Source organism: Toxorhynchites rutilus, chromosome 3 (assembly GCF_029784135.1).
Source record: "Toxorhynchites rutilus septentrionalis strain SRP chromosome 3, ASM2978413v1, whole genome shotgun sequence".
NCBI classification, from domain to species: Eukaryota; Metazoa; Arthropoda; class Insecta; order Diptera; family Culicidae; genus Toxorhynchites; species Toxorhynchites rutilus.
The window spans coordinates 274082789-274106722 of NC_073746.1; the positions used below are offsets into that span (position 1 = coordinate 274082789).

Below are 23934 nucleotides of genomic sequence, written 5' to 3' on the forward strand. Positions count from 1 at the left end.
AAAGTGACACACGTTCCCTTCATACCAACACATGCGAACGACGAATAACGAAGCTAGAGAGAATCACAAAGTCTTCGCGTAGATATTTTCTGAGAAATGAACGAATTATTGATTTCTCGGTCTCACAGACCTATGCGTGAGTATAAGAGTGTTAAGTGTTGCTCGTGCATGTGCTTCGCCATGATGAAAATGTTGATTTTGACTAACGTTTTGACATTGACAGATTATCAAAATGTTTTCAGGGTTCGTTCACACGAAGACCCAAAATTGTCAAGTCGCTTATGGATGACCCTTCATGAGTGCGATCGGGTTGCGCAATTTTGTGATTGCTTGGCTCATAGCGAATTCGTTTTTAAAACTGAGTCAGTGCCACACTGACTCTGTAATACAAAAACGTTTTCAGTTTCACGAATGCGGTGGTTTGTTGGTGTGCGTTGTATAGTCTGATTTGTTTATATTTGCGACGACAAATGTACAGTGTCGACGTCTGGTGGCGATATTAGTGCTTGGGAGGTAAAGTATTCTCTAAGATCAGAAGGGCCAAGTGCAGTGTAAAAATATAAAAGTTTGAATGAAAATTTTTACTTCATATTGTTTGATTACCTAACACATGTAGTCCTGACACTCACTTAACCATTTGTCTATGCATTTCCTGTTTGTTCCACAAATAATTACTATTATAATATAAAATCATCATTAGACACAGTTTTCGTTCAATGTTTCTGCGATATCGGAAAAAACCCTCTTATTTCATCACATAAAATAAATATTCGATACGTTAAAGTAAATTTTCATTCCTAATTTTGATTTTGAGAGCATGCTTATTCCTCCTGAATATCTATAATAATTTTCGCCTCCCAATGAAAGCACACGGAGCTTAATGCCGTCTACACGAATATACTCTTCAAAATCAGATTCCGAATTGGATTACGATTCAAATAATACAAAAGCAAGAGCAGCAGGTTTTCCATTTTCATAGTCTCTATTTTGTGAACCCGAGTGCCAACCCGTGAAACATCTCAGTGCGAAACTAACAGCTTTCGGGGCGAACTAGTGCGACACTGAGTGCGAAACTGAGTGAATAAAAAAACGTTTTGACAGCAGTTAGTGCGGCACTGGGGTTGAAACTGAACAAAAACGAATTCGCTATCAGTATTGTTCGAGTGTACGTCGAAGCTTTCCCAGCAAAACATGTAATTTTAATGTTTTACTCCGAGTCAGGCAACTGTGAATGTGGATAGTATTTATGGTTCTAAAACGGAAACGACCAATCATTAGCATTTTTAGTTTCGTTGATTCTGTTCCGGTATGCAAATTGTCAGGTATGATATTATGGTCCGGGCATGGCACCCAGTAATTTCCATCTGCTCTTGACTATAACGAATGATTTTTCCGGTGATCGATTCGCTTTCAATTTTAGGATCTACTGTCCCAGTTTTCTACCAATACATTATGATCAGAAAGTAGCGGGAGTTTTTTATTTAAACGTACTGTGCATGCGGAAACCGGTTCATTTGTTTTTCTTATGTTGGTACGACCTTAAGGCGTAAATGTAGGGCGACAATTCTTGTATTTCGCATGATGATAACGCGCCATCGCATCGGACCCGAATTGTACTGGATTATTTGATCAAACATCATGTAAATACCATCGAGCAAGCACCGTATTCACCTGCTATGGCCCCGTGCGACTTTTTCTTGTTCCCCAAGTTGAAATTGCCACTTCGTGGAAAGAGATTTCAGTCAATCGAGGAGATCAAAGAGAATGCCACTAAAGGTCATCCCTTTGTCGACCTACCAGGGATGCATGAAGGACTGGGTCAAGCGTTGGCACATGTCTGTTGCATCAGATGGATCATATTTTGAAGGAGATAAAATAAATTCGCCTGAAATTTTCTATTTTGTATAATTCAACAATATGATGATGAAGAACGGTATTGTTTATAATGGAGTTTCTCTCTTAACAATGAATCCATATTATCATTTATAACATTTTATACACATATTTCTACTGTTTACATAAACTTGAGTATCCTTCGATTCTACCAAATCGCGTGCTTCTGAGCGTAAAAACAATAAACCTACTTATTCGATCACACTTGTTGCTAATGATAAGATCTTCCCAACGAAAGACCAAAACAAAAATCAATAGTATTTTCGAGTATCCCTGTATATAATTACAACTTTTGCGTGTATTGTTCCAAAGCGATATTCGGCAACTTCAAACGTCGCTTCCGCTCACACTTCTCGCATCGAGTGAGTCCGTGCAAATGGTCAGTTCGGGTGACTCGGTTCCGCCAGCTGCTGCGGGTCCAAGCACCATGCGTCCTCCGCTCATCGCTGACTGTGTCCCGTGTGGAGAGGGAGAATCCGCACCACACGTTGGTCCCCCAGTTCCTTGTGTTTGGGGAGGAACAACACCGCTTGCGATTTGACGCTGCCGTATCAGCGCTAAGCGTTGCTGGGTAATTTCCAGATGATGTTTACGCCACTTTATCCGACGGTTTTGAAACCACACTTTTACCTGCAGAAATTGGGATGGTTTCGATTAGTTGAAGATGGTAATATATGATGTATATAATTGTCACGAACCTGTGCTTCTGTCAGCTGGAGGGTGTGCGCAAGATACAACCGCTCGGGACCGACCATGTACTGTTGGCGTTCGAACTCGGCCTCGAGCCGTTCCAGTTGTTCGGGTGTAAAAATTGTTCGAACGCGTTTGCTCTTCAGTGCGGATGAAGACGAAAGTGAGACTTTCTTGCCGATGTCTAAAAAAAAGTTAATGGGATGTTGAATACAGCGTAGTTTAACTTAATAATTAACAATTAACAAAAATTGGAATGATATATAACACAATGAACATGCACTAAATTCTTTTTTATTAGCGATATCACCGCTAATACTACACTGGAAATCCTTCATAACATTTTAATGACTGATGTCACGTTTATGTAGGTTTTGAACTGGACAGCACCGTTTTTTCGACCATTTTTCATTGTCCCTACTTTTTATCTACCTGTACGGTATTTTGAGTGTAAGGAAAAACACAAAATATTCCTTTGTCATTGTTTTCAATAATTTTGGAATTTGGAAATGGTGATTGAAATTTGGATTTAAATTTGACTCAGAGTATTCCAGTGAGGTGTAAAGTGCTCTTCAAATTCTAGTTTTTTTTAAATATATATTTTTGACGTAGGACTACGTCTTTCATTTCTATACCGGGGTGTAAAATCAAAGTTTCGAAAACGAAAGCGTTACGCCGGAGACCGAGATTTTGAGCGTTAATAGCTCCTCAACAACTGAACGAAATGGTATGATAAACACTTCATTCGAAAGATAAAATGTCTACGCGTTCTATACTTGTTACTTGTTACTTGTTACTTTCTGATCCAAAAACTTGTTTCAAAAGTCTTAAAATTGCTTTCAAAACAGGCTATTGAAATCACCAATCGGTATATAAGCGAGCACCGCTCGGAAATCCACTCAGTTCTAATTGAACAACGATTGGAGCATGTTGTCGTTGTTGTGGTGAAGCTCTTCGTTTATCATGAAAGCGCGAATGAACGGTGTCACCAAGAGCCTGTTTGTGCACCTTAGGCCAGAAGGGTATCCATCAGCAGGAGAGTGATGCCACAAACGGTTCCCTGGGAAGATCTCGAAGCAGCCGCTACACACACACACACATACACGAGCGGAATTCTTTCCGTTTGGATGCCATTCAGCATCGAGAAGGATCCGGAAAATAATCTGCCAGTTCCTCTGGAAATTTAAAAATGCATTCATGTGAAAGAGTTTATTTGAATGTTTTCTATCCATGTAACACTGTGACCAAATATATTTCAATCAAGTGCTATTAACAGATATTAATCGAGTTAGCATTAACCACTGGTGGGTTTCCAGTATCGAGGAAAATGTGGAAATATCTAATCGTTACTGAAAATAATCTGCCGATTCCTCTGGGAATTTAAAAATACATTCATCTGAAAGAGTTTATTTGAATGTTTTCTATCCATGTAACACTGTGACCAAATATGTTTCAATCAAGTGCTATTAACAGATGGTTATCGAGTTAGCATTAACCACTGGTGGGCTTTCAGTATCGAGGAAAATGTGGAAATATCTAATCGTTACTGAAAATAATCTGCCAATTCCTCTGGGAATTTAAAAATACATTCATGTGAAAGAGTTTATTTGAATGTTTTCTATCCATGTAACACTGTGACCAAATATGTTTCAATCAAGTGCTATTAACAGATGGTTATCGAGTTAGCATTAACCACTGGTGGGCTTCCAGTATCGAGGAAATTGTGGAAATATCTAATCGTTACTGAAAATAATCTGCCAGTTCCTCTGGGAATTTAAAATTACATTCATGTGAAAGAGTTTATTTGAATGTTTTCTATCCATGTAACACTGTGACCAAATACATTTGGTTTTGTGATTTTTCAATCAATCGCAATTAACAGGATAGCTTCTGAAAATTATTCTTCCCCATCAGTAGGATATTTCCGTATCCAATATTGAATGCATAAAACCTTGTGACTCCAACGTAACGCTCTCGTTTTCGAAGTCTCCCAAATATTCATTCATTCAGAATGAATTCAGATTCAACTTCAAACAAATGATCTCTAAATCAACGATAGTCCTACGTCACCCTTGCGGTTATACCATAGATATAACCCATTTCCTGTTTTATTAAGGCTCACATGGCGCTAGCCTCACGGGGCCGGGAGATCAATATTTCGACAATTTTTGCCTTATTACTATGCTAGTAATATGTAACCGATTACTCGCGGTTGGATCGAGGTTAGTCTCAGGGTAACACGGGGTGAGTTGGACATACGGGATGATTTGGACTTATACCCGAATGGACATATACCCGAATGCAATATTTACCCGAAAGAAATATTTGCCCGAATGAAAAAGCAAAAATTTCTACAAATCAGATTATGAATTTTGTCAAATCTCCTGTTACGAAGTAAGATTTGAAATTTGTAATGAAGAAATTCGAAAAAGATGTTGAAAACTTCGCTTTGTCATTTTTAGAAACTAGTGTAGGTACAATTGACATGCCGTCTTGTTTCCTTTCCATATTGCTCTTGAAGGCCAAGTGATCATTCAGAAATGAACATGGGTTATGGAATATTCCGAAAATTAGGCAGGTAACTTTAACATAAAAAATTTAAATGAAAATGTAAAAAGCATAGATAAGAAAAAATGGTACTTACGTATTTACCACCGCAACGCAGTTTTGATCATAAATTTATTATTTCGTTATGAAATTTATTCTAAGGTCAACGTGATGGGAGCGAAGTCCCCATTTAACGAGGATAAGGAACCGAGGGGCACGAAGCCGCCGAGGTGACGCAATCCCAGTCGACCCACCGTCGGAAGCGGCGGCTGTGTTCCACCGATTCGCCCGGTTTGTTTGAAACATAGGAAACGATCCTTTAGTAAGGTCCTCATCCTCGTTTGATAGGAACTTCACCCCCATTACAGTGATCTCAGAATAAATTTTATTACGAAACAATAAATTCATAATAAAGTTGCACTTCAGTGCCATAATACGTGTGTACCAAAATTGCCAGCGTTAATAACTATTTTTGCCGCGAGCGGATTTAGACGATTTATATATCAAACGTATCGGAAATTCCCTAAGATTTGTTTTTTATGCTATATCTTAAAATCCCCTGATGTGTAAACGGTTTCAATTGATGAAAACTAGAAGCATTTCTATTTTCCCATACATTTGTTCTGCTCATTTGTGCGCTTCCCTATCCATGCCGTCAACAACGAGCAATTTATCGGCGATCAGCGAAGGGAAATGATTTAAAGTCGCAGTGAACAAATAAAAGAAGAAGAAGAACCAGGGTTGCCACATTTAAATCTGTAAAATTTTCTGAGAAAATCTGCATATCTGTATATTTAGCAAAAAAATCTGTATGGAAAAAAAGGGAAAAAAAATTAAAATTTAGCTTTATTTTGAACTTATTTGTCTTATTTGTGTTTTCGTATCAATACAACAAAATGAATCATAAAAAGGTTTTCTCATAATTCTCTGCATTGTATTATGTTTATACATGGTTTTGTTGAAATTAGCCTTCAAAATTTTTGTCAATTTCATCCTTGAAGCTCCACTTTGAGCGGATACGTAGTTCTTCGCTTTCAAAATAGAGGCTTTAATTGTGGGTGCCAACAGATTTCCGGATTTGTTTAGTTGGCATTGTGAAGCGAAGATATTCGCTTAACACACGCTGATGAATGTTATCGAAAAGTGTTTTACAAGCGACCTATGCAATGAATACAAAATTTTCTCATCACGTCTTTTGGCATTCAACAGCTGGGACCAAGTTATATCTGAGTTACTCAATTTTTGAGCAAGAAGATTCGTCTTGAGTAGCCTGAATTAGTTGTCCAAGCCTTACAATTCAAAGGATTATTATTACCTGTTTTAACGAATTGAGAAAATTGGCGCATCAAATCATTAAGGTTTGGTAGCTTGACGAAATTTTGAGGGTTTATCAAGGCCGTGGTTTTGTTAACCGGATTGCTGAAATCAAATCACTTTGAAATCTGTTCCACGAGTTCAATATAGAAGTCACGACAAATCGATTTGAAGATCAGATTCCTAGCTGCATCCAATCCTCTTTCAGCTTCTTCCGCATCAATGCAAACGTAAACATCCTCAGGCTTCTACTGAAAGTCTTCAAAAACTTTCACATCAATGTCAGCATCAGCAAATGGTTGCACGTAACTCTCCAAACATAAGTTACCCAACATGATAAGCAATATCATTTTGGTCTCATTACAAATTTCGCAAAATTGAGAACTTTCTGATTGAAAGGTGTAATTGTCATTATTGATGAGCAGTAGAATAATGTTTAGAAACAGCATAATCAGTATAGGATTGGTATTGATTATGGTCATACTTAACTTGAAATGAATAGAATAGCTCTTAAAATCACTCAAGATTTCGAAAGCCATCTTGTTGCGTTGCGTTCAACATTGTTATAAAGCAAGGTGTCTATGTATGCACTGTAATAAATTCAATATTTAAAAATGAATTTCAAAAAATCTGTAAATTCTGTATTTTTGCTGAAAAACTGTAATTCTGTATATACAGATTCTGTATCTAAAATTTGGCGAAAAATGTGTAAAATACAGAATATTCTGTATATGTGGCAACCCTGATCGTGTTCGAACGAGATCTTAGTAGCCACATTGGTTGCGCGTTCGCTTACAAAGTGATCGATCGTGAGTTCGAAAATTGGGGCCCTCAATCTATTATATATATATATATATATATATATATATATATATATATATATATATATATATATATATATATATATATATATATATATATATATATATATATATATATATATATATATATATATATATATATATTTTGCATTAGGAGGTTTTAGGGTGCAATAAATGAGTCTATGGTGATTAGATACTAGTCCCCCTCTCTTAGGTGGGGCTGCCATACAAATGAAACACAAATTTCTGCATAACTCGAGAATTAATCAAGCAAATGAAACCAAATTTGGCATGTGGAGGTTTTAGGGTGCAATAAATGTTTTTACGGTGGTTAGACACTCCACCCCCTCTCTCTAAGAGAAAGCTGCCATACAAATTTCAACGGAGTTGATTAGAAGATCAATCAATGAACAGTTCTGCGATTGGACCCATGAACTTGCCCATAGTAAGAAAACGTGAATGTTTGAAGGTATTGATAACAAAAAACAAATTTTGGGCAGGACGAAGTTTGCCGGGTCAGCTAGTCCTGTATGAACAAACAAATTGAATAAAAAAAGGCGGAAGTAATTTTATATTTAGAAGACGAAACTCTAAAATTACCCCAATAAAATAAATATGCCAAGATATTCTTACCGAATAATTGAATTATTACAATTTGCTTCCACTCAGAGTCCATTTAATGTCAAAAACAGCAAGAAAAAAAAAGCATATTCCGTTATGCACAGATCTTCATTTTACCTTTAAATTTATCCCGATTATGATTCTGCGCGTGGTGATGTGCCGCCATCGCTAGATGGTGATGATGGTGTGGGTGCGGGTGTTGATGATTGGCCAAATGTGGTTGCTGTGGTGTATGTTGGTGTCCCCCGAGATGGGATCCCAAATGGCCAGGCAATGCCTGGTGATGCTGATGATGATGATGATGCTGGTGGGAATGGTGGGGATGATGGCTCGCGTGGTGTTGAAGCGAATGGTGCAATTGGCTGTTACCATTAGCGGGTGTGCTGCCTCCGCTACTGCCCACGTTGTTGGTACCGACGGCAGAATGGTGCTGATGAAACTGATGTGACGTGAAACCACCGGTAGATCCATGAATATGATGCAGGGTTTGGAGTGCGGCTAGGCTGCTGTTCGAACTGCTATGAGGTGATTGTGATAGGTGATGACCAAGCTGGTTTCGGATATTATCCGATGTGTCTTGATGGGAATCCGAATCCTTGTTGGTCCGTTGATGGAAAGCGGACCCACTGTCGCTGTGGTTATTTAACGAGAGATTCATAACATCGTTGAAGCTGCGGGCTTCGGCTTCCTGCTTCTTCTTCAGCCCTAAAATGGCCGCTATCGTGAACGATTTTCCAATGCCGTCGGCGTCCAGTGGGGTTGTCGTACTGGGTGTATGACTGTCGCTTCGTGCTGCCTCGAGTGCCTCTTCGTCACATTCGTCATCATCATCAATGATGTCGATATTGTTGTTTTCGGCATCGCTCGTCTGATTGGTATCGGTATTCTCGATATCCAAACTATTTCTGCCGATTAGGTCTTGATTCTTATCGCAGTCGTCATCACCACCCACCGTGTTGTTATTGAGCAGATTCAAATCCTCCCCATGCTTCTGATGGTAGTGCTGATGGTGGTGAAGCTGTTGCTGATGCTGATCGAGGGCAGCAGCTGCGGCTGCAGCAGCGGCGGCGGCTGCTGCCGCTGTGGCATGTGAATTGTGTAAGTTGAGAAAATGTGTCAAAGGATTCGTGTGGTATTTCGCTGGTTGATGGTGAATCATTGCTAATTTACTAGTCAGACGCAACTTTCCGATAATGAAGCCACTTATCGTGCTGGACAACTTAATTATGGGAAACTATGCCACTCGTTTCCCCGCCGTGCCTCTCTGGCAATGCGTCTGCAGACTATCTTCTTGACGAGGGTCAACTTCATTTGAGAATTCACACTAATGGAATGGAAAACTTTTTTTCATTTTCCCTATTGTGGCCCTCAAAGGAGCGAAGAAATTTTGTCCTAGAAAGAGAAAAACGGAGAGAATGAGATACGGATACATTAAATTAGCTGAGCGAACTGTCACATGAAAAGTTCTTATATTCCCCTGGGATGGAGCAAATTAAGCTACGGCTAAATTGAGACGCCTAACTTTAATTAAATTGTTAAAGTGGAACGAGAAGCTTTTATCTTTCGGCAGGACAACAGGGATGAAACACTTTAAACAGACTTTATTAGAAGTTGAGCTGAGCTGGTTTTTTTTGCAACGGAAAACTGACTTGATATATTCTCTGTATAATACTGCGTCTCCATTAGCTCCAGCTATTGCAAATTAACTAATCTTAAATTTCAACAATGATTACGAGACCGTGACACTGCACAGTTTCATGGTGATACAAAATTTTCAGTTTCATGTTTCAAGCTCGGTTTGGTTAGTTAGCAGTTTGAATACAGAAACGTTTCATGATACATATAGTCAACGATTTTGTCTCCTCAAAGATAAACAGGGAACTTTCGACATTAAATCCAACGCATAAATGTATGTGCGGTTCTACTATTTCTCAATATGCACTATTAAATGACCGACTGGCAATTTGATATTGAGCGCATCAGTCCCAGCAAACAAAACAGTATAATGCGGTTAACAGGTCGACATTGATATCCTCATAAAAAGATTTATGGTTTATGCTATTGTCTTCGCAAAAAAAAAAATCAGGAAGCAAAAAGCCAAAGAGCACATCATCGAAACATACCGTTTTCACCAGACAGCTCACTCGCAAACATTATTCGTTCCTGCATGCGTGAAATACAATCTGATCTTTTGGTTATCGTCCATGTAACAATAGGCACACTGCCTACAGGAGTTAGCACTCAATAGGGCTTCTTTCATGAAATCACATGTTGCGTTTAAAGCACATATCCAGATGAGGTGGACAGAATAACTTATGATCGTTATAATTATATCTTTTGAATTTTCAAGTGGAAGTATAACTTACAACCCGTTTAAAAAGTCCGCGCGAAAATAAAAACTAGTTACTAATTATTCAAACTTTGGCTAAGTGCCATCTCTCTGGCTTTTCCACGGGCTTTTCAAACGACTTCCGCGCTCGAATGCTGCCAACATCACAGGGTTAAAAAACTATAAAAGTGTCTACATCTCAGCTGACGCAGTTGTTAGCCTACATCTCAGCTGTTTTGTGCTCGAGTTGTTGGCGTCAAAAACATGGCTGCCTAATATAGGGCTGGTATTTTCCATGTGTTGTAGCACCATATTCGTTAAATTCGTTTGTGCCATTGAGCATTGTGTAAACTGAAAATAGCTTTAAAAAACTATGGGTGGGTTATACTACATGGGCTGATAAGTCCCGAGATATTTAATGAAAACAATCGTTTTTTGGGCAAAGCTGTATTTATTTCCCAAAATAGTTTCCTTCGAGGGCGACACACTTGGTATGGCGAGTTTCCATCATTTCGATTCCTTTTCTGTAGTACGAAACGTCTAAGTCTTCGAAATATGCCTCAGTGCCACTCTGCAGATGACACGATTACGCTTCAGCAAAACCAAACCGGCTTTTTCATGTCCAAAATGTCGTGCAAAATGTATCCCACTCGTTCTGTTGAAATGCCTACAGCCTCAGCTAACTCACGAAACTTTACTTTACAATCGTTCAAAACGAGTCGATGCACTTGTTTTACAATTTCTGGATCCGTAGCCTCTCTGGGCCTTCTAGATTTTAAATTCGCTAAACTACCGATAAATTGTTGTTCTCGAAGAAGCAGAAGTGGAATAACATTTCGTCAACCACTGCATTGATTGTTCAGCAGTTCTTGCCATCAAAAACAATGTCAGATTAAAATACGCTATTCCTCTTTTTCCATTTTCTATACGAATGCTCAGGTAGTGACAGTGACAACTGCAGTTTATGAATATATAAACAAACGAAATGCCATGAAACTTCACACATAAGCTAGTGGCGGATGAGCCTCTGGAAATGAATCTTGTTTATTCTTCAGCCCATGTAGTGCCTTTGATATAACCGCTAAATTGACATAGGACTACCGTTGGCTTAGTAATCATGTATTTGAATTGATTATATAGGGTTGGGGAAAAAGAAATGTCGTATTTCTGATCGAAATATGACGCTTTATTTAACATACTTAAAATTATCCAATTTAAGTCAAATATGCGCCGTTTTGTTCGCAAACTTATTGCCATTCAGAAGGCAACTTCATTATCCCCCCCCTTATAAAACCCCGCCTCCTTATTTGCAAAAAACTCAGACAGCCAGTTTTCGCAAGCCTCTTTTGAGGCCAACTTAGTATCACCGTTTAGAGGCGAATGAACTGCAAAGTTTAAAGCCTATTAAAAACAAAGAAAGAAGAAGAAGTATCACCAAGAGCGTTTTGCATGGATCAGAAGAGATGATAATCACTTGGAACCAGGTCCGGACTATACGGTGGGTGCAATAGGACATCCCATCCGAGCTCCCGTAGCTTCTGACCGATAATCAAAGATGTGTGAGGCCGAGCGTTGTTCTGGTAGAAAACAACATCATTCATATTGTTCATTTCGGGCCGCTTCTGGTCAATCGCCTGCTTAAAACGGTCAAGCTGCTCACAGTAGAGAGTCTGGCCATAGTTGAGCAGCTCATAGTGGATGATTCCCTTCCAATCCCACCAAACACACAGCAAAACCTTCCTTGCCGTCAATCCGGGCTTGGCGATGGTTTGGGCCGGCTCACCGCGCTTCGACCACGACTTTTTTCGCTTTAGGTTGTCGTATGTGATCCACTTTTCATCACCAGTCACCATCTTCTTCAAAAGTGGGTCGAGTTCGTTCCGTTCCAGCAGTGCATCGCAGGCGTTAATTCGGTCTAAAAGATTTTTTTGCGTCAACTCGTGTGGCACCCATACATCCAGCTTTTTTTGGAATCCAATCTTCTGCAAATGGTTCCGAACGGTTTTATGGTCTATACCCAGTTCCTGGCCAATCGAGCGAGTGCTCACATGCCGGTCTATGATTTCAACGATTTTATCGGTTTCCACGATGATTGGCCTAACAGTACGGGGTGTATCTTCGACAGCCACTACACCAGAACTACCGATCAAACCAACGCTGTGCTGTGCGAATCGTTACAGTATCGGTCCATAAACTACACGAATTTTTTCGTTGCAGTTTTTCCTCGCAGGTAGTAAAAACGTAAAATATGTCGAATTTCTTGCTTGGCGGATTCCATATTTGACGCGCTATAACTTGAGACTGAAAAGGACAATCACAACACTGTCAAAACGACATTGTAGCACAGATTGTCGTCTTTAAATAGCCGTATAGTATGACCCGATGCGATAAGTACAACACAAGATATGTTTAAGTGTTGCCATATATTAACAATATACGACATTTCTTTTCCCCAACCCAATATTATTGATTAAACTAGGTATTGACTTTAATAAATTGAATATTCAATTGAACTCAACGTATTTACTTTGTGAGTAAAAAGTTTGAAAAAATCTAATGTTAGGACAATTTATGTATTATGATAGATTACGTTCTTCGTTGCAAGTAAATCTTACCGCTCGTTATCGCAAATCTGCTTGATTTACATGCACGTTGGACGCATATTGTTAAATCAATCGCCGTTATCGCTACAAATGATTATCAAAATTTTGCCTAATCATCAAACGGTATGCGTAGAAGATCAGTGAGCTGAAGATATGAAGAAGTATCTTTCAATGAAGTCTTAAATAACCGAGTCACATTCCGGTCTACACAAATGCATATGGATGAAAGAGTACCATGCATCGTAAATCATTCGCTTCACAATCATAACTGAGAGGAGTTCTTCTTCTTCGTCCTTTTGTTTTTGAGAGGATTTAAACCTTGCAGTTCATTCACCTTTAGCCCCGAAAAGAGCCATAAGGACTCCACTCAAGTGAGTAATCTAATGAACTAAGGTCAGACTTAGATGGCGGCAACATAACTTCCAGCAAAAACGTCAGAACTGCATCCACTTCTGAGTGTGGTGTGCTTTTGGAGGCATGATTCGTGGCATTAGTTTCCATCTTGTCGGAACATAGGACACGGCTGGTTATCTTGTGTGTTTTTTCTGTGTCCATGATTTCGATCCGCAATGTTCTTTCCCGATTTCACGCACCATGAAATTTGAAGTATCATGTCGTTTCATGCCATCTTCCTCATGGAACCTATTGGGTTCACCAGAATATAATCCGAATAAATAGCAGTGACAATTTTCGTATACTTTATAGCTCAGCAAATATTGAATCGCAGAACTTGGCATATTATTAGTCGCATATAAAGTGAGATCGAATCAAAATCATATATAATGTCAATCAAAAGATACATTCCACGAAACTTGGCCACAAAACGAAAAGCCGTATAAAAAATCAATTATTTCTAATACATATTCATATAAATTTAATTCTCATACGGCTTTTCGTTTTGTGGCCAAGTTTAGTGGAATGACTTTTTAATTTTTTTTATTTAGGCCGTAAAGTTAGGTATGGGTGTACAATTTTTAGCAGTACTACATTGATTCAACAGCTAATCAAATATAATAAAAAAAAAAAATAATCTTCACTAAAGTACAATAGACGACCAGGAATGACGTATAGGATTGCATCTCTTCCGTATTATATGTACGAGTTTTAACTGCTCTAGAATTATATTCCAGATAGCCGTGCGAGATAGCTGTTGCTTATCATCCAAACAACCGGAGTTCGAATCCCGCCAAAACAATTTTTCTTTATCACCACCACCACTCATTTTAATTGTATAATTTCTATTTCTCGAAACATAAATTTTGTCATATATACAAATAGCGGTTCGTGAGGTTATAGAAAAAAAATTTCCTCCATTCGTTTTTTTTGCTCGCCTGTAGTAAATCGTATATGCGTATACGTTATACGATTTAACGTTTGCTAAGAGATCTCAGACTGCCTGTCCACTAGAACATTCTTTTGACTACTGAAATATCTTTATAAATTGTTGTGAACAAACATGCAACAAAAATCGAGATACTGTACAAACAGGTCAATCGGAAACACATTTGGTCGGTGTTAAGTCAGACCGGACTAAGTAACAAAATAAGAGTTAATGGTAGCAAACCAATTTCTTAGCATTCTACATTCTACTTTTATCAGATCTTACCAATGTTGCGAATAGCCAGGTTTATGGCATAAATTTATTTTGATTGATTGGCAAAAAATGATAATACGAGGGTCACTATATATATTTCGGGAATAGGAACAAAAACAAATAGTTAAGCTGCGAATATATTTTTATTGTTTTTCAAAGTACTCGCCATGATGATCGATACACTTTTGCGCTTAAACCAATTCTCAACGCATTTATTCCAATCGACACGAGCCTTTTTTTTGAGCGATTGTCAAATTATGTGGGATCCAACGTGAACATAATTTTCGCACAACTAAGTGTTCATGTAAAATCGCATATATGCTGGTGGAACTAATGCTTAGGGATGCCTCAATCTCACAATAGGTTACATGACGATCTTGCTTAATCATTTCGTGCACAGTATCGATGTTTTCTGACACTACAGTCGATTTTGGACGACCTTCACGAAACTCGTCGGACAGCGAACTACGACCACGATTGAATTCACTATACCAGCGATACACAGTGGTTTTTGATGGAGCTTCATCGCCAAAAGTCAAATTAAGTTGATTGACGCACTCTTGTTGTGATAATCCGCGTCGAAAGTCGTAAAAAATCATCGCACGAAAATGTTCACGATTCAGTTCCATTTTTTTGCCGAGACCAAACTTTCAACTAAATATAAAATAAACAAATAGCGTCCGTATGACAAAATGTTCTGAGTACGTATATCGTCAAAAATGTCAAACTTTACGATGGAACCGTCAGATGGACTCACATGACATCAGGGTTGCCAATTCCCGAAATATAAATAGTGACCCTCGTAGTATGCAGTCATAGTAAAGAAAGTGCCTACGACCATAGCGGAGAGAAACCACGTTTCACTAAATAAAAGGAATTTCGATTCTTCTCTTCGTCCTGAACACTTTAAATCTAACCGAGGTCTTTCATTGACTTCATGTATTCCTTTTCAAAATCACCCTAACCCGTTTGTCGTTGAAATATATTTTTCTCAGAAAATGAACAATTGTACTTGTACAATTCAGACTGGACACATTATTGAAAATGAAAAAATCTTCAATGTAAATTACGTAAAATAAGTATCAAATAAGTAGCAGTGTCTCCGACTTGGAAATCAAATATTTTTCCAAAGAATCCTGTACTTTCGAGGAAGAAGTAGATGGTTAAGAACTAGATACTGACTGCGAAATGCATGATCTTGCCGGTTCTATCGTGTTTCTGAGATATTTGATGAACGTAATTAAAATATTACAGTTTCATTATAACATTGAATTCAAACTTCGTGTACCAATAAATTTGCCCGTTAAAGAATTTGGTCCCCTTTGATGCCCCAAAAAGTAAAAATATGTAAAGCCCGACTTGTGGTGCTGCTCGCTTCATCTGAAAGGGCATGGTATTTCGAAAGCAAAATACTACATGGATGTAATGTCCCGGGATTTTTCAACAGATGGAGCCACTAAAAAATGAACAAGATTAATTTCGAGAGGTTCATCTGTCACTAGCTTACGAGGCCTGTTCAAAAAGTATCGCGAGTTTCGAATTTACGCGGGTTACGAATATTCGATTCTAGATTTTTTGTTGCATCATGTTGCTACTCATGTCTCTCACTTATGCTGACAAGCAGAGATGCCAACCTTCCTGATTTTTCAGGATTTACCAGACTTTTTAGAGCGCTCACTGATATCCTGACAAACACTCAATGTATCCTGATTTTTCTGAAATTATCCTGATTCTCCCTGATTTTTGTACTCTTTACATTATTCGTAAATGAGGAACAATTCAACAACTCTTTACTGCTGATATGCTTTCATCATTTGTTGAGTAAAGATTTATTCCAAAGCATGGATGATGAATTCAGTAAAAATTTGAATATTGATTCGGAAAAAATATAAACGATCAAAGAAACACTAGCATTTCCGCTTATGCGAGGATTTATACCATGCTCATTAATTCTTTTACATATCCGGTCTTCGCCCGAAGGAAGATATACTTTGTTTCTGGTGGGATTTGGAATGGATTCTAGACTATATTCTAGATATTATGAGCTACTACCAAGCAACCAAGTTTCTCAAATGTATGGCTCGCAGCAGTTTTTGACGAGGAAGCAAACCTGTTCTGGGAGGATAGAATATTTAAGCTGTATGAAAGATGGCGAAAGATTGTGAAACAGAACCATGGATATAAAATTAAATTATAATGCTTTGATTGAAAATGCTATTTTTGTTTTCTCAAAAATCGACATTAACTTTTCGGACAACCCAATATGAGCTATCCTGATTTATCCTGATTTTTATTTTCATTCTTCCTGATTTTTTCAAATTATAGTTGGCAACCCTGCTGACAAGTACGGCTATTTTGAATATTCAGTTAATTTTTGACAACTGCTTTTCTTACACGTGTTTTGGTCCAACTACGATTTTTGCCTATCTCTAGAGAAATCCCTTCGTAGTACTGAAGCAAAATCGGCTATGACTATGGAAATGCTTAAGGGAGTGTTCTAGTCTAGTCTATTTGAAAGAAATCATTTTTTTCCTTCATATTTTTGTAGTTTAGGCATTCAAGAATATACCCTAGAAAGGACTTATCGAAAATCCTATTATTTACCGAGCTAGAGCCATTTTTAGTGATGCGGTATCTAACCTGGTACGGCCATAACAATGGACTTCAAACGCGTTTTCCTCGAAACTAGTTTTTTTCAAACTGGCGTACACAATATTTCAAGTTATACTGAACCGATTCATGTCGTATTTATATGGATACAATCTTCTGGAGCCTCTTTATCGCATGAACCTCTAAAAAAAATATATATTTTGAAAATTTTACTATTTTTAAGAAATCGGAAAACGTACAAAAACGTTTTAAACGGCCGCCATTTTTCAAAAAAGATGTTTTTGACATGTCCGAGGTTCATGCGATAGCGGCATCTTTACTGATTCAAAATCTGTTCGATTTTTTTGTTTCAGATAACCAGAAAGGCTGGAATCGTGTACGCCATGGCACAACTTTTTTTTTGAACCCTCTCACTTCATCAGCTCTTAACTATTATAGTTATGAATATTAAAAAGATAGATGAACAAATAATGATAAAATGGATAGTTGAAATATTCTTTGTTTTATTTTTACGGAATTCGAAAAAACATCCGAAATTCGTGTCTCTACACTAGAATACCCCCTTAATGGAATGTGATAGAATGGACCATCTACAAGAGCTGTTCTAAAAGTATCACGATTTTTGTATACCAACGGATTACTTAAATTCGATTTCAGTTGGAAGCTCTGGAAAGGTCAAAATAGGCTACGAATCCAGAAATCGTGAAACAAGTGCATCGACTCGTTTGGAACGATCGTAAAGGCCTAGGCATCTCAAAAGAACGAGTAGGATACATTTTGCACGACATTTCGGACATGAAAAAGTTTTTCGCGCGATGGGTACCGCATTAGCTGACCGTCGACCAAAAACAGTGGCGCGTTGATGATTCAGCAGCCGGTTTGACATTGTTGTAGCGTAATTTAGTGGACTTCTTATGACGTTTTGTGGCAATGGATGAAACGTGGATCCATTACCACAGTCCTGAGTCCAATAGGCAGTCTACAAAGTGGCACTAAGGCATATTTCGCAGACTTAGACGTTTCGTAATACAGAAAGGGAATCGAAATGTAGGAAACTCGCTATACGAAGTGTATTGCCCTTGAAGGAAACTATGTTGAGAAATGAATACAGCTTTGCCCAAAAAAAAAACAATTGTTTTCATTGAAAATTCCGGGACTTTTCAGACCATGTAGTACACGGATATCACTCATTTGCTGGAATACGTTCCTTAAATCCACCACGAACTGTACGAGAATTTAAAGCAGGATTACGACAAGGATGATTATTTAGATTGAATTTTGTTAATGCTAATCGATTATTTTTGGTAATTAAAATACTGTTTCAAGCCATAACACCAGTTTGTTCTATTGTATCGGTTTCGTGGAGGAAATTCTAACGTTCAAAATATACATCGACTGCATACTGAATAGATTATATGATTTTATCATTAAATTGTTCAGTAATAGTGGACAAGTCCCTGAAAAATATTCTTTGGTTCTGTTAGACTACACATAGCCAGTCGTAAAACTTTCATGATTGACTTTAAAAAGGTTTTGTAATAATACAATTCCACGAAAGAGTAACTAAGAGCTGTAGGAAAACGATTGTGGAGAGTTATTGAAAGCTACTAAAACTACACAGCTTCAATCTTTGAGATATTCTCATAAACTGATGGAGTCATGATGAAACAGCAACCCCCCATTGAAGATCAACCGATGGAACAATCGGCATGTGAAGTGATGAAATTAACTACATCAGGGGGGTCGAGGTTGCGTTACTTACTGTGTATTAGAGATAGGAAATTGCGTCGCGTAGGGAGGGAGAGGTTGTTCAAAATCCGGATTTTTAGCGTTACGTTATTTGTGCCCGATGCCTTACCAAATTTCGCTCCTTTGTAAATATCCAAAGTTATAAACAAGCGAAATCAACGAAATAATTTCGTAGTCATACGTCAAGTCATTCACGACCACATTGTGTCTTGGAAACCATTCTTTTGATTTTTTGCCAACTTGTCTTGTTGTTGCCGACAATCAATTCGGCTTAAATGAGATATTGGCTGGGAAAAATAAATCCAGGCGCTGAAAAGTTATGTGGTAAAAAATACAGTATCACGTTTCGAACAACCCATAAATTCTATTGATTCACAACTTTCAATATTTTCACAACATTTGTTCTAGATTCTTCGCACGATAAATAAATTCTATTGATTCTAAATATCACTCAATTTCTTAAAATATAATGAATATAGTTTTCCACTCACTATACTTTTTTACCACAGATTGAATTATTTTTTTACCTCTACTGGATGCACTGTGGCTCGCTTGTCTCGTTTGCAATTGAATTAATCCACTCGAACGACGATAACATAACAAATTCGGAAACACTTGAAAAAATCCCGCCACTCGTTGGAGCCACCGAAATTAATTTATTTATTCCCCCTAGACACTTGATTAACTCTATTATATAGTTCGGTCTTGTGGGTGCTTTCTGGTTCAAATTAACACATCACAGGCCTGGAACGTCACGCAACTATGCGAAAATTACAATAATCCCTCTTAGAGCTGATCACTTACACGCATCCACCGATGTGAGGTTCAATTAGTGAATGGTTCCCGTTGTACTCGGGAAAGAAGCATTTACCATTGCGGAATCCATCGTCATTATGATGAATATGGGAATCGCACCACTGTCAAAGAAGCCAGTTAAATCAAAAGCTAATTTTCGTTCCAGCAGATGCACATGCGGTCACATGCAAATGGAGAGTGTGTCCCCCCAAATGATATAGCGCAAGTGTATAGAAATGGAACCACTTTGGCACAATACTTGTTACGCACTCAATCTTCGTACCAGTGGACAAGGGGTAACTTAATCCTCGTAACAGTTCACTGCGTCCTTTGCCACTGTTGTCAACACTGCTGGGCGAATGGGCACCTCACGGGACAAGAGTACAGGCAGCACTTTTATCAGTGAAGGGTCCAAGAATGTATCTTGTTCCGGTCATCCACTTCAACAAGAGATAGACCACAAGATATAGCACTAATGAAAACGGAAATTCCAACAGCGCCTCGGCTCTCAACTAAACACTGTCCTTTTTATTCACTACCGAGCGAACGCACCGACCGAACTAAACGTGTGCGGGATTGAGCCTAAATGTAGATCGAGCTAAACGGAAGCGTCACCGAATATTGTGTGCAGCGCGCCAACCGGATGAAAACCAACTGAAAGCAGCAGAGGCAGCATCACGTTCACGAGGCTTCGGTCTCTCCGAGAGCTTATTACAAGCACCACGGAAGTTGATGAGGTTATGCAAAAATGTGTAATGTTTTGTGTGCTGCTCGCCCCGGCCTTATCAATCTACTGCTATATATGTGCTTATGTGATGGGATACACACAGGGCAGACAAGGATAATAATGATGACACGGATGATTACAATGCCAAATGCCGAGCAGCAGGTCATCGCTGTTTCTGTGTGTGAGGGAGGAGAGCTCGAGGAAAAATAAAATAAAAATTATTGAGGGAGAAGGGATGAAGACTCGCTGATTCGCCACCCCTCCCATCGCTCTAATCGTGCCGCAATTTACTTTAATATTGTTACGATTATTTTTATAAGGGCAGTGTTGACAGAAAGATACAAATCACGGATGGTGTTATACTACATGGGCTGGAAAGTTTCGTATGTTGAAAATTAAATGCAATTTTTTGAGTTTCTTCATCATAATCAGCTTTTGGCTGGATACTTTTTTTAGAGAGAATTAAGCCGATACTATTTGCACTGATCCCTCAGCCAAGTTTGATAAAGTCGCCAAATTAGAGCTAAATCGGCCATATCTTACCGCAGGAACAAGGGTCGATTCCGTGAAATGGGTTCGATTCTGTCAGCTGCAGAGATAAGTGTCCCTACTGTTAACACTGATTAGTGATTGTTCCAGCAGCACTGCACATTTTCATCCCGAGAGCAATTTTAATGTAGCTCACAAACACATCAAACAAACAACTAAAACGCAATCAAACCCCAATGATTGGTACCATCCCTTAATAACCCCGGCTGTCAGCAGGATTGAAACCAACCGTTTGCTTAGCGGTGGAGCGGCGGGGCAATGAAATCGCACAATGAAATCATTAATGGAACACCAACATATTATTTTATTCGACCCAACCGTGTTATCAACAGCGATTTCACCACAACGCCTCAAACATCCGGTTTGGGGAAGGGGGTTCGGGGATAAAATCATAGCACTTGACAACAATATTAGCTCGGGAATGTGGGCAATTTTAACCCACAGCCGGAGCCGGAATTGCCTCGCTGTCTGCTCCGTACGACAAATGAGTGGCGTGTGTGGTTGTATGCGTAGATGCGGGATTTAATGGAGATGTTTACAATATAATGGTGGCCATTCAAGAGGAAACAAGATAGAATGATATTCCCCTGTGATGAGTCAATGCGCCGAATCAGCATCTTTTCACCCACTCCCGCTCTCTCGTTTTTGACAGCTCATACTTTGTGAAACGCCATTTTTTTAGTTCATCCGCGGAGATATCCAAAATAGTTGGAGGAGCATTTTCAGAAAACAGACAACGCAGCATGAAAAGATACCGGGACACATTTTACCGGCGGCACTGATAGGTAAGTTCCTGGATTATTCCTGGATCATAATACCACTTATTTATATGTCAGTGCATCTGTGGTATATTATGAAAATGTTAGTAGAATTTATGGTGTTTGATGTGAATTGAGTCTTGGGAAAGCGTGTCCAAATTTGCTGAAACTGGTAATGTTCAGTAAATATAGTGTTCCAATCGCCTCGCATAATCTCTGCTTTTAGTCAGCGACTCTTATTTCATAAATGAATTCTTTATTTCAAACCCAGTAGGAAAATCTCATTAATTCTGATTCGGTATGGTATGGATTTCAAAATAAGTGTGTGGACTTTTTTCTTAAATACATTATTTCTGGATAGTACCGCTTTGTCTCAAATTCCGAATAGGACAGAAGTACCTATTACCGCAATAGTACCTATTATGGTAATACGAGTGAGTTTTTTTTTATTAGTTTAGAAAGCATTTCTTATTTTTAGAGGCTTTATTATGATTTTTGTGCTCCCTTGGCCGAGTGGTTAGCGTCATAACTAACATGCCGGGTGTTCGGGTTCGATTCCCGTTCTGGTCGGGGGAATTTTTCGTCAAAGAAATTTCCTCCGACTTGCACTGTGATCACGCGTATTCTAGAGCTTGCCACTCAGGCGTGTTATTTGGCATAGAAATCTCAACTAAGTACTAATAAAAATGACGTAAGTAATACTACGTTGAGACGCGAAGTTCCTCTAGGAACGTTAGTGCCATTGAAGAAGAAGATTATGAATTTTAAACATCAGAAATCTCTTATTTGTCGATTTTGGTACTTGGTTACATGCGAAACATTGCTCTTTTGTTGAAAAATCTAGTTTGCAAATAGTGTGTCCCATTGATGCTTGCCTCTTAGCATTTTGCTAAGAATATGTGATCAAAATAATGAGGTTTTCATACTGTGAATCGGCTGTTTTCATGCCAGTACAGTGTAGACCAGGGGTGGCCAAACTTTTGGACATTGCGAGCGACTAATTGTTCAAATGTTTGGCTGCGGTCTATCAACGTTGACTATATCAAGAAGTCTTTAGAAAATGAATGTAGTAGGGGAAAGACGGACACCTATGTATGATTAGATTTACATTTTACATTTTTATTTCAAACCAGCTGACCCGACGAACTTCGTCCCGCCCAAAATAGATTTTTTGATTTGAATACTTTCAAAAATCCACGTTTTCTTACTAAGTGAACGTTAATGAGTCCAATCACTGAACTCTTCATTGATTGATTACCCTTTGACCCTTTACAATTTCCTTTTAGGAGGCGATCTGGCGTAGTGGTAACATCCATGCCTCTCACGCTAGAGGTCACGAGTTCAATACTCACTCCCGACATTCTTCCAAAAAATGGAAGTTAAAGTGACGAACTAGCCAAATGAGTTGAAAGTCACTATAATACAGATAATTAATTATTTAATTTCCTTTTACTATAAATTATCTAGTACTTCCACAAAAATTCATCCTTTTAATATAACATTATTTTCAGACACAATTCTCGTTCAAGATTCTTCAAGCATTTGGAAATAACATGTTTCTCCGTTGCATGGAATACATATTTGATACAGAGAATATTACAAAATAAAGACAGCTCAAATTGGACCATTCCTTCCTCGGGTTTAGGGCACACCAACAAATTTGGCCTTCCATTTTTGTGTATATAGATAGAAGATATAGGAATGCGTTATTCCGTCTGAAAACCTTTTCCACTTTCGAACGAAAGTCAATTTCGTTAGCGTCAACATCAAATGGACTAACAACGCTTAGCTAATTGTAGAACATATGGGAATTCAATTTTCCGAATTTTTCGATTTTTCTCTCCGCTATATTGATCTACGGGAAGAGACGAATACAACGAAATATGGATGACTCAAATTGAACCATTCTTTACTCGGGTTTTGCGCTTACCAACACATTTGACCTTCCATTTTTATAGATATAAGTTATAAGATATGGAAATGCGTTATTACGCCTAAAAATCCATTTCCACTTACGAACAAAGATCAATTACGATAGCGCAAACATCGAATGGACTAACAACGCTTATTATGATGTAATTTTCGAGTATGTGGGAATAATTTAATTTTCCGAATTTTCCGACCTTCCTTCCCGAAAATTTTCCGGTTTTTCTCTCCACTATATTGATCTACGGGAAGAGACGAATACAACAAAATAAAGAAGGTTAAAATCGGACCATCCCTTCTTCGGGTTTTCCGCTTACCAACAGATTTTGCTTTACATTTTTATTCATATAGATAGAACATATAGAAATGCGTTATTTCGCCTTAAAATCCATTTCCACTTACGAACAA

At 38.4% G+C, this 23934-nt stretch overlaps 1 protein-coding gene across 6 annotated transcripts; it reads right to left on the minus strand.

Annotated features, from left to right (window-relative positions):
* Positions 1 to 1976: 1976 nt before the first annotated feature.
* LOC129779384 (homeobox protein goosecoid) lies at positions 1977 to 20204 on the minus strand. Of its 6 annotated transcripts, none has more exons than XM_055786821.1 (6): positions 19850 to 20204; positions 19643 to 19688; positions 19299 to 19531; positions 8004 to 9278; positions 2592 to 2767; positions 1977 to 2523 (listed from the first exon to the last, which is right to left on the minus strand). In XM_055786821.1, exons 4-6 carry the CDS (start codon positions 9043 to 9045, stop codon positions 2221 to 2223), a joined length of 1521 nt encoding a protein of 506 aa, XP_055642796.1. In that variant the 5' UTR covers positions 9046 to 9278; positions 19299 to 19531; positions 19643 to 19688; positions 19850 to 20204; the 3' UTR covers positions 1977 to 2220. The 6 variants fall into 6 exon arrangements, with proteins under 6 accessions (XP_055642796.1, XP_055642794.1, XP_055642797.1 ...); XM_055786819.1 differs by having other exon boundaries at positions 19837 to 20204; XM_055786822.1 differs by lacking the exons at positions 19643 to 19688; positions 19850 to 20204 and adding an exon at positions 19576 to 19591.
* Between the last annotated feature and the right edge of the window lie 3730 nt (positions 20205 to 23934).

What these genes read in the sequence shown, in the direction of transcription:
- LOC129779384 (XM_055786821.1), bottom strand. Translation starts at nt 9,045, where the DNA reads ATGATTCACCATCAACCAGCGAAATACCACACGAATCCTTTGACACAT. An exon ending in TAATCGGGATAAATTTAAAG is followed by an intron (nt 2,768 to 8,003) that starts GTAAAATGAAGA and finishes ACTTTTTTTTAG; the next exon opens with ACATCGGCAAGAAAGTCTCA. An exon ending in TCCAGCTGACAGAAGCACAG is followed by an intron (nt 2,524 to 2,591) that starts GTTCGTGACAAT and finishes CAATTTCTGCAG; the next exon opens with GTAAAAGTGTGGTTTCAAAA.